This window comes from Sander vitreus, chromosome 14 (genome assembly GCF_031162955.1).
Source record: "Sander vitreus isolate 19-12246 chromosome 14, sanVit1, whole genome shotgun sequence".
In the NCBI taxonomy this organism is placed as follows: Eukaryota; Metazoa; Chordata; class Actinopteri; order Perciformes; family Percidae; genus Sander; species Sander vitreus.
In genome coordinates, this window is record NC_135868.1 from 20,696,000 (window position 1) to 20,708,200 (window position 12,201).

The window sequence follows — 12,201 nt, forward strand, 5'->3', positions numbered from 1 at the left end:
AAAACTACACAATCATTTTACCCAGTTCAAACACTGATTCAACAGAGCTTCAATAGAGATGCTATTGTTTGTGTGTTCTTCATCATGATATTTTCTTCAATATCGCCTCTTTTTATCAATACATTAAAATAACCCTATGATACGTTAGTGTTGCTGTGAACAACACAGCTCCTCAGCAGCCCACGCACCAAGGCTTCAAGATGATCGATAAAAAAAATAGCGCATTCAGTGTCAAAGGCATGTAACGGTTGATGTTCTACCCTTTCAGACAGACCCCTGTCTTTGTGGGGGAGCTTTTTCAGCACTGATATAAATGGGGCTGCCACACAAAACACAGTGAGGCTAGATGCCGGGAGAAAAGTTAACATGTGTGTTTGTCAGTGAGTTTTTATGTTTGTGTGTGTGTGTACACATTTTGATTTGGGATGGAGCTACGGTGTAGCACTTGAACGCAGGCCTGCTTCCTAGTACTCAGCCATGCCCCTTTCTCTCTCCCAGCTCTAGTCTACCCTCACCTGGAAACACTCTCGCTATGATTCACATATTCAGTAAGTCAGGTTAGACTGTGGTGGGGAGATAAGCCACTAAAAGGCATGTTTGGAGATTTGGAATAAGTTTAAGCGATTTGTTTCTATGTAGTTATATATTTGTTTCTGCTACATGTGATTTTGCCATTATTATTCAAAGCTCTTTCTGGTCAAAAGTCAAGTTTTTTATAGGGTGTTGCTGGTAGATCTTGCAATGTGCCTGCGGGTGAGTGTGGCCTTCCTTGCCTGGCATAGTTGTAGTAAATCCCTTTGGTTTGCTGTGCTTGGTGGTTGTGCACAATTGAAAGTAGGCTCTGCTGGCCCAATGCCATGAGATCTATCCATATCCTAGAAACACACACACACAGAAGCTGTATGTTGTTCCCATGACAACAAGAAAGCAGGAGAACACGTATGAAGACCAATCCTTTTCTTATTTTATTTGTTATTAATCTTATTAATCTCACACATACACACACCCCCACACAGGCAAGCACACACAGTACATCTAAATGTGCACAAACACACACTCATGCATGCTTCAAATCATTTCAATATTCTCTTCCATTCTTCCTAGTACTTACGGGAAGAAGCACACTGTGTGTAACACAGTGAAGGTCAATTATCACCTAATTTTCATTCGGTTCACATCTGACAGCCGGGCTCTTTGAGTTACGTCAGACTGAACCTATGCTTTGCACTTAAATTGCACCAGAAACCTGTGAAAAATACACTTTCTGGACTAACTGATCAATAGCACCAACAGGAGATGGGGTAATGCAATTACGGATGTGTTAAATGTATGAGATCATCCTGGGCAAGTTGATGTCTGTTAGTGAGTGGATATTCATGAACATTTGTTCCTCTCTGAGCAGTTTATATTGAAACCCGAGAGGAAGTGCTGATCCATGGGTCAGGCCATGACCGTCCCAGCAGGACGATTCCATCTATCACTGAGAGATGGATGAGCAGCAGCTGATCAATCAGCCTCACCTTAACTTACTGTAGTACACTTTAACCTTTCAACTCAGAACCTAACTGCTCCCCAGGAAGGCTCAAGTGTCAACTGTAGACCACTATCATAATGAATGGGCTGCATGCATCACTCTCAAATGGATGAGAATTTATTTTAAAGGAAATACAGTGCTCAGCATAAATGAGCACACCCATGCTAAATTTGACTAAAAAGAGGAATAAAAAAAATCATCTTTTGGAAATTGATCTTAATGCCTTAATTTAAAAAATGAGGAGAAAACCAACCTTTAAGGACACCAATTTTCTTTTTGAATGAATAATGTATCGTGAATAAATAAATGTTCTTCCTTAAAATACAGGGGGCATAAGTGAGTACACCCCTATGTTAAATTCCCATAGAGTCAGGCAGATTTGTATTTTTAAAGGCCAGTTATTTCATGGATCCAGGATACTATGCATCCTGATAAAGTTCCCTTGGCCTTTGGAATTAAAAAAGCCCCACATCATCGCATACCCTTCACCATACCTAGAGATTGGCATGGGGTACTTTCCATAAAATCATCTCTCAATGCAAATCAAACCAGCTATTAGGCTAACCGACATAAAACCATGCCAATCTCTAGGTATGGTGAAGGGGATGTGATGATGTGGGGCTATTTTAATTCCAAAGGCCAGGGGAACTTTATCAGGATGCATAGTATCCTGGATCCATGAAATAACTGGCCTTTAAAAATAAAAATCTGCCTGCCTCTATGGGAATTTAACATAGGGGTGTACTTACTTATGGCCCCTGTATTTTAAGGAAGAACATTTATTTATTTACGATACATTATTCATTCACAAACAAAATTGGTGTCCTTAAAGATTGGATTTTTCCTCATTTTTTTAAATTAAGGCATTAAGATCAATTTTCAAAAGATGATTTTTTTATTCCTCTTTTTATTCAACTTTAGCATGGGTGTCCTAATTTTTTCACATGACTGTATAATATTTCTTATTAATGATATATATTATAATACTGGCCTTTAAAAATAAAAATCTGCCTGCCTCTATGGGAATTTAACATAGGGGTGTACTCACTTATGCTCCCTGTATTTTAAGGAAGAACATTTATTTATTTATGATACATTATTCATTCAAAAAGGAAAATATCCTTAAAGGTTGGATTTTTCCTCATTTTTGCAATTTCCAAAAGATGATTTTTTATTCCTCTTTTTAGTCAAATTTAGCATGGGTGTACGCATTTATTCTGTGCACTGTAAGTATCTGCAAATTGCACTTCCACACTGCTGACAACATTAGATTGGGAACGCATTGGTAGTGTATGTGTAAATTAAAGCCAATGTTGTTGTGTTTTCCCAAATTTTAAGATGCAAAAGTGCAAAAAAATAAAACATTTTGGCAGCGTGTCAGATTGCCAACCACGTCTACGGCTTCAACATTGAATCATTGTTCCTAACATATTTCATTACAGGCACAAGGTTGCAGGTCTCCATGGCAGCAAAATACATAACATGAGCCAGCAGGCAACTGCTGTAATGTTCAGTTAAACTGGTTTGGACAACAGGTTTCACTTTAAGGGTGAATAAAGGGGTGGTTCAGAATTTTGGACATAGGACCTCATTTCCAAGTTAGCCAGTGTGTTATTTATCAGTGGAGACCGTTTTCAACACTTTTCATCCTGTCCGTCCAGTTGAAGAGTTCGCTGGTGCTAGGCTAGCGCAAGTCAACAGTATCTGCTAGCCAGCCATTAAAAGCAGTCTTACACACTCCACAGTACACAAGAGGCAAATAAATTATAACACCAGACTATCGATGTAAATGTGTGTTGATAGAATAATGTTAGAAATAAAACTACCCTTGCATCGCATTGCAATAGCTATACTTTGTTCCCTGTAGTTGGTAGCATAGGCTACAGCAGCGGCGGAGTGATATTACCTAGGCTACCAAGAAAGCCGGTTTACGTGACAATCACGCAAGTTTATTTACCTGCCGCTGTGAGCTCCAACTAATTCCACTCTGCCAGGCTATAACTCACATAACGTTACCGGTACATGAAAGCACACGGGCTAGCAATTGCATGTAAACTGTCCGAGCTTGCATGATGTTTCTGTCAGCAATTACCTAAAGTTAGCGGTTAGCCCAGCCAGGTATCTACCAAGAGTGTAGCTATACTGTTAGCTATAACTATAACTATAAATATAACTGTTAACTCTCCACAATGTATTGAACAGTAACGTTCCACTAACGTTGTCAGTCTCAATCTATCAGTAGCAGCTAGGCTATCGTTATGAAAGGGACTAGCTTTATTAGCTAGAGTAGCCTACGGAAAGTTATTACCTGTTCATCAGTAGCTGTTGGTCCATCTGGAAAGACGGATGGAACCGCATTAGTTGTCAGTGACTTGTGGTCCTTTAGATTGCGGGGGTTTTCAAAGTCGTCTGGTCTAAAATGATCACTACACATTTGCCAGCTGAGTAGGGTCTCCGCTGTTATCTTGATGTCCAAGCCAGCAGCTACTAGGTTTCCCGACTGGAGTGCGCTTCTGTGTTTACTTTATGGCGCAGTACTGCTAACCGGAGCTAAGTAAAATTCCGCCACTGCTGAGAAACTAGTCCCTCAAAATGTAATGCGATCATTGAGATGCAAGGGTAGTTTTATTTCTAACATTATTTTATCAACAGACATTTACATCGATAGTCTGGCGTTATAATTTATTTGCCTCTTGTGTACTGTGGAGTGTGTAAGACTGCTTTTAATGGCAGGCTAGCAGATACTGTTGACTTGCGCTAGCCTAGCACCAGCGAACTCTTCAACTGGAAGGACTGGATGAAAAGTGTTGAAAACGGTCTCCACTGATAAATAACACACTGGCTAACTTGGAAATGAGGTCCTATGTCCAAAATTCTGAACCACCCCTTTAACTCTAGCAGACACACTTTAGACGGACTTTATATCCTAGCAACATCAGCCACAATGTTGCTAGGTTCAACATTTTAACTAACTTAAAAGAAACACAATAGCCACTACTTGCTCCAATAAAAGAAAACATCAGCTTTGTAAAATTGTATTTAAAAAAACACTGTTTTTATTGGGCCATTAAAGCTTTAAAATATGTAAACATGCTTTAGATCCTCACAAGTGAAGGAATGCAAGACACACACAAACACACTCACTGCCACTCTCCACATGATGACTCTGCCTCTTTCCGAGAAAAAGACCACTGACAGATTACCTATACGTTGAATAGAGAATGGAGCTATACAGGAAAGGACAAAAGACAAGGACAAGATACCTCCTGCCCAGGATCTAATCTTCAATCTGTGGGATCACTGATTTGTGATACGAACAGTGTAAATCAGGAAGCTAAAGAAACCCCTGCCTGAGCTTTGTGTCTATACAAGACAGACATCTCTCAGTGCATCTACATCTGTCTCTCACTTTGTGGGGATTTACAGTAGCTTGAACAAATACTCATATCTGATAATAACGGGAAAACGAGAATCTGAATCAAGATTGAGACTTCTGTGTTATAGCTTTTCTCTCACTCATGGCTCAGGGAGATGTAAGCCCTGGGTTTCTATATATAACTGCTTATTTATTTTTTTGATTTATTTTCACCTGTAGTTATCCAGGGAAGATTGACTGGCATGTATGTTCTTCTCCTGACATGTCTTGGCTCGCAGCACGGCTGTAAAAGTAACAGCACATATTACGGGTAACATATGGGAGCTGCCCAGTACAATTGTTATGGTCATTTTGTAAATGGGAAATATGGGTAGGAAAATGAAAGCCACTTTCTTCTTAAGAATCATTGCTAACATATCTTTGAGCAAGGCACTTTGCCATAACTCCTCCATCCACCATTCAGTGTCTTTAATGGAGCTGAGCTGCTAAAATTCTAACAGAAGAGCTCACAGGAGTATGTTAAGCATAGGCGCTGCCAGAATAATGCTAGATTTATATTGCCTGGATAAGCAAAGCAGCCAAAATATAGATTTAATAATTTAACCCCATGCTCAGGGACATGCTGAAAGTGATATTTGAAGGGAATTACTATTTCTCATTCATTTTCCACCAGGTTTTCTTTGCTTGTGTCAAACTTGAGCTATTGACTTTACAACCAGCGCCCCCAGATATATAAATGTCTCGGTTTGAATGTGTATACATCATATCTAAATATTTAATGAAAGCTAGCTATTTTACTATGGCTACAAACCTAATAGTTTAATACATGAAATAGCAGAGAAAGCAATTGCATTGTATTGAGAATGAATTGGATGTTCCTCATTATCTAATTAAGTGCCACTTTAATCAAGAAATTCTGTAAATGTAAACATCTGGCTATAAGTTATTAAGGTCTAATGGTCCAGTTTGTGTTGTGAGTGAGTGTGTGCGTGTGTGTGTGTGTGTGTGTGTGTGTGTGTGTGTGTGTGTGTGTGTGTGTGTGTGTGTGTGTGTGTGTGGCTGCATGAATGCATTTAGGATTTTCTGTGAATCTATCACACTGTATGGCTCTGATCAGTGTGATGAAGCACAGTGACAGAGCTCTGGCCATCTGGAGACAGATGACAGTGTGAATCACCAGAGAGGAGGATGGAGGAAAAAAGGGCAGATGGTGGGACGGGCGGGACGGATGGGAGGGAGGTAAGGAGGATAGAAGGAGAAGGTACGAGAGAGAGACAGAGAAAAGAGCTGGATGCCCCATCAGCAGGTGGGTAAAATAAGGATGCACGAGGAGGAAGCATTTTCAGCATATGAAATGCACGCACACATGCACGCACACACACGCACACACACACACGCACGCACGCACACACTCTTTCTCTCAGTGGTCCTTTCTGAGCTAGCTAATGACCTGCTTGTCAACACTTTAGTCTAATCATCCTGGAATGAATGGGCCTGGCAGCTCTCAGATTTATCCATACACAGACACACACACACACACACACACACACACACATACAAACAACACACACACACATTACTTACACGCTGTTGTTGAAATAGGAATCTGCTTGATGCCTGATGAGAAAATAAGCCTTTCAGATAGATCATTTACTAAAGAGAGGAAAATCACCCAGCACTCATAAGGCACAGAAACATAGGGCTTGGATAATCTCTCAGCTGGTGTAAATTTATCACCCCTCTACTCCAACACTCTCCTCTATGCCTCTCATTTCCCCTCACAGTAGAGTCTGTCCTGCTGTTTTGCTGTTTCCCCTCCCTGTGCCACCACTTTATGATCTCCATCTTTATCTTGACCACCACTCTCCTTTACACTCCACTGCCCTTTCTCCTTTTCACTCAAGTAGGAAAAGTAACAACATGGAAATACACATCTACTCTGCATTCCAGACATGTCTCTGTTTTGAGTAAATAGATAATCCCATCCTTTAGTGCTCAACGGTGAATGTAGAGAGCAGATGGGAGATGGGATGCAACAGAGCATGCAGGTAATGGAGGATTTCAAGAGTTGCAGGCAGACAGGTGGAAGAGAAGTGAGAAACAAAAGGGAAGTGGGATGACAATATATTCATCATGAACACACATATGGGACACATAAGACACATGGGACTATAAGTTTGCTACGTTGATAAGACCTACAGGGAGTGATTAAGTGATTAAGTGTGTTCGCAAGACCACAAAAAACAACTCTGGTTTAGCTTCCACATATATAAGCCAACATCTATCAAACAGGCAACACTGTGTTTCCATGATGGTGGTTTACAACATGGGGTTTGGGATCCACATGGATCCTTGAGTGAGGATCCTGATTAGTTAACAGCAAAAAGCAGGGATTTTGCTGTAATAAACTACATACTAGGGCTGGAATTTGAGATTATTTTCATTATCAATTAATCTGTTGATTCTTTTCTCAATAAATCGTTTTGTTCCCAATCACAATTTCCAAGAGCACACATTGACATCTTCAAATTGCTTGTTTATTCCAATAAACAGTCCAAAGTCCAAGATATTTAATTTAATATCACACGAAAAACAAAGAAAAAAGCTTAAAATAGGTCATGTTTGGCAAGTTTTCAAAATGAATTACGGTAATCAAAATAGTTTCAAATTAATTTTCTCTCAGTCGACTATTCATTTTAGCTCTATGTCAACGAGATAATGCATGAATATGGCTGCTCTTTGTCTAGAAGTCACTCTCAAAATGCCTAAATTGTAGATTAGTTACTAAATTCAGTACAAAACCAACAGCAGAAACATGATATGATCTTTTCAAATAGGGGTCTGAAGTCTGTGTGTAATTGAAGGTTCAAAGCCATGAAAACATTGGAGAAATCCCAATTCAATGAGCCAGCTAGCCCTCTACTGACGAGCAGCTGTTGCTGAGGCTGTTGGCTGAGGGAGCTGTCCGTGGTGCTGAAGAGAACTTCAGCTCAGCGGCAGATTCAGCTGCGCCTGTCGCTGTCCAGGGTGCTTTAGTCTCACTCTCCTGTGAGTTTTTGGTTAAACTAATATATTCCACTCTCATCTCTTATTTTATTCTGAGGCAAAGTGAAGATCATTTATTACTAAATGTGTTTCCAATTAAAATGGTATCAGTTAGAGGTCTTCGGCCTTTTTGTGAGCCTGAAGGTTTTTCAAATGAAAGTGTGAGTTTGTCATTTTTTTTATTTGTGCAACTTCAAAAACGACTTCCAAATCATGTTCTTCTCCTCTTACTCTCTGCTCACCCCCTAGACGTTCACACACGACACACACACACACACACACACACACACACACACACACACACACACACACACACACACAGTTCCTTTCTTCAGGAGCCTCATGACTATGCGAATGCGAGCAAATGTCATGAAGTAAAAAAGATAAAAGGAAAGGGGCATCGAGCCCTCCAGTCCTCATAACATTACTGCAAGTTGCATCATGAGCATAACGCGGTGCCTTTGTATAAAGGAGAGCGTGGCTGAGAGAGGAGAGGACGACGAAGCGTGATCTTGCGTGTAAATGGACATGCTGAGTGACTGTCTCATGCGCCGCTGACGAATGATCTAATACCGGCCGAGCTGGCGTGGGGAGCCGAAACAGGCACCAGATAGGCAAGACACGTCATCTTCAATCTGCCTCCTCTATCCTCCTGTTCTCTGCCGCCGGCCTTCGCATTCTCTCCTCTATACGATTAAATGAATAGAGGTTGATTACCGTTTATTGAGCGAGGAGTCCACTGGGACAACCTGGTTTTGATCCCATGGAGACAGCGCGCTGCTCTCTTCAATACCTCTATTAAAAACCTTTTACACCTCTCTATCTCTGTCTGTGTGGCCGTTGGGAATTCTAATTGGGCGACAAAGGAGGCTAAAATTGACTGAGACTGATTGACAAATTAAGAGCAGTATTAAAGCAATAGTATACATCTGAGACAGGTGCTTATCGAACACAGCCTGGAAATAAACAGACTTTTCATTTGGCCAACATGCAACATTACACGTGTACTGTATATCTGTTGGCCACTGTTGGTCATGAATTGGCTAAGTCTTGCTTGGTTTGAAAAGTATGTGGGTAGACAAATGCCATGAACCCCGGGTCTTCTCTTCCCTCTCCGCTCCGTCTCTCAGCATAGCGTGAGGCTCTGGTGCCGCTCAATGGGAGGATGGGGCAATTGCTGGTGCCTGCAGCAGCACCGAGGGACGCGCCAGACCACCTCAGCGCCGGCGCGTGGTATTCAAACATATTTATTGACACTGTTTAAAGTAAACGTTGTTAGAGAGGGCACGATAGATAGTCCAACCTTTCTTGCTCTTTGTAAATACGTGCAATAACTTAGAGTCGCTTTACTGGCTCCAAAAGTAGACTCAAACGGCGAGAGAGTGGGCAATAAAAAGCTCCCCGGACGCAAATAAAACATGAAGCCACCTACGAATATAGCCGCAATGAGATTTACTCCACATGAAAGTCGAGAGAGATTTGTCAGCACTGAGCTGTGTGTGTGTGTGTGTGTGTGTGTGTGTGTGTGTGTGATAAACCTACATCTCACCGAAACCATCTGGGTGGTTGATGACACAAGTTTGCTCAAAAGTGGGTGACAAGTGGGAGATATTTAGTGGGAGAAATGAGGGATGACATTTCTGTAAAATAGTAATGATCAAGCTCAAACCACACTTATATAGCTTAGGCGATGCTGAAAATGTGCCCACTCACTCGTGGATTGTGTGTTGTCCGACTGCAGGTATGAGTGGGCGAACAACACAGAGCCATGACTCACTGTCAAATTCATATTGTGGCCGTGGCAGTATTCTTGGCTTTTGCTAAAAATAGTGTCCATTCTGTGCCAAGGCAGTGATAAAACGGTTGGCTTTCTTTGCCAAAGGACCTGTTTGGGATGGCAAAAAGCATTGCAGCTCTTCCCCCGAAAGCCTCGGCTCTAAATAACGCCACAGGCTTTTCGTCATGATTGTCCACGGAAAGAAAAATAAGAAAATCATGGATCAGTAACAGTCTCTCCTTTTAAAAACACATTATGTTGTGAAGACGTGAAAGTAAATTACTGGTAATGATAATCTGTTGAATGCCCAGCTCCGGTTGCAAGATTTCCATTTGCAATTTATCAAGAACAGAAAACCCAGAGTCAGTTAATTAGGCATACCCCCCTCCCCCCCCCCCCCCCCACCACACACACACACACACACACACACACACACACACACACACACACACACACACACACACGCAGAAAGACAGAGGGAAAGAATGTTTTTTATTGATGTTTCTTGGGCAAGTGGAGAATATTATAGGGTCTGAGCTACGAAACAGAGAAGCAGCACATAGAAAGAAGAGCATCACCCCCCACACACACACACACACACACACACACACACACCATCTCTAGGACTCTGAACAGCATTATAATCAGCCGCCTGCTTGACCACCTCAACGATTTCCTTATGCCAGAAGCACATGCTGCACACAGTCAACGTTTGTAAAACCTCTTTTGTAAGAAGCAGCAATCACACAAGATGTGTATTTAATCACCCCTACAGCTCATTTAATCCACCATCATTTCCTCAGAAAACACTAACACAGTCCTTTAAAAAAAAGCGCATCAACAGAGTCAAGGATAGACAGAGGCTCAGTTGCTATTCCAGAGGATCCGCTGTCACCAAAATAGCCACCCAACCAGCCACCTCTCCTCTATTAATAACTTTGGGTGCTACAACAGCGACATCTCAGCAAGGTTCATCCTAAATGCGCCTTTAGGACGAGTGTGTGTGTGTGTGTGTGTGTGTGTGTGTGTGTGTGTGTGTGTGTTGCTGATTTGCATTTAGTCAGGGATCGTGGATGGTGGGAGGTGGAGTGGGGTAAGCCTGCTGCATTTTGCATGTCTTCAGAGGTACAGATGGGGACTTACCCTTTACCGAGGCGGCCAGCAGCCCCATATATAAGAACAGCACCCGGCTCCAATGGTGCGCCTGCACTCCCGCCTTCATTAGAGCAAAAATCCGTATTCCGTCCCCTTTCCTGCATGCACATTCCGGTCTCCTCACAAGTCCCGTTGCTCCGTCCCGGTTTGAAGCGGCGGTCATGGCAGGGCTTTTTCTCTTGTCTGGCAGGCACGATAGTTCTCAGATGGTCAAAGAAGGGTGATTCACTCGGTGTCGGTGCTGAGAAAAATCCCAATGCATGGAGGAGGCTCGGATCTCGCAGCTGGACTGAACCATGTCATGCGGACACCGAGGGGTTCAGAGTCTCTGTCTGAGAAGATAGATTTCACACTTCAAGGGGGAGAAAAGAGGGAAGGCAAACCCAGGGGGAGTCGTGATTCAAGTGGTCACTGATCTACCTCGCACGCGTAAAAAAAATAAATAATCACGAAAATCCCTCGTCCGCTCCACAGATGTAATTGATATTATCAGACACAGGTCAGAAAAAAACAGGAGATCCCTCCTTCAGTTTGTCCCGCAGCACTTGTTTGTCCTCTTTATTTTATCTCCATTAAACAGCATTGGCGGTGCCGATAATCCACGTTTAAACTCGTCTTTAGACCGAGATTCAAATGAACGAACGGCGAATGATGGAGAGCCACAGATGTTATCAGCATCCAAGAAAAATCGCCTCGTTTTAGAAGTTCTCGACCAACGTAGTCAGTAGTCAGTGATCTGACTGTATAGTATAGAGAGAAATATGCAGTATGTAGGCTATGTAGCTATTCCCAGTATCGCAGCACTTGGCCACAGCGTCGCCTCGGGTCTGTGCGACGCCAAGAATCAGACTGCAGACCTGCTCCTTCTCTGCGCGTCTCTCTCTCTCTCTCTCTCTCTCTCTCTCTCTCTCTCTCATTTTTAAATACATTTTGAAATAGCCTACATCTAACTTGCTCCATTCACTACTGATTAAGGTAATCTCATCACTAAACTTTAAGATATAAACTATTATTTTTGTATGAGATACATATTCCTCTATGATGATAACAAGTAATAACAATAGCCTAATAATAATAATAATAATAATAATAATAATAATATATGACGCATAAAATCCACCTTGTTCCAATTTGTTATGTTAAGATTTAGGGGTCCACAACGGGACCATTGTCTCCATCCATTAAGACCAATCATCGGATTGCCCGGCAGTTTAACATAGATGTCCACTTCCTGCTCACTAAACGTGAAATTGATGCTTAACAGGCTGGAACCCTCGACAGTAAATTTGAATGTCATTTCCACTTTTGCATATG

General features: G+C 41.9%; 1 protein-coding gene across 1 annotated transcript in view; it reads right to left on the minus strand.

Annotated features, from left to right (window-relative positions):
• csmd2 (CUB and Sushi multiple domains 2) overlaps positions 1–11,050 on the minus strand; it is a 250,682-nt gene extending 239,632 nt beyond the window's left edge. Inside the window, exon 1 of the mRNA XM_078267604.1 lies at positions 10,876–11,050. Coding sequence (XP_078123730.1) covers positions 10,876–11,050 — 175 coding nt within the window. The remainder of the gene's footprint in view (positions 1–10,875) is intronic.
• Between the last annotated feature and the right edge of the window lie 1,151 nt (positions 11,051–12,201).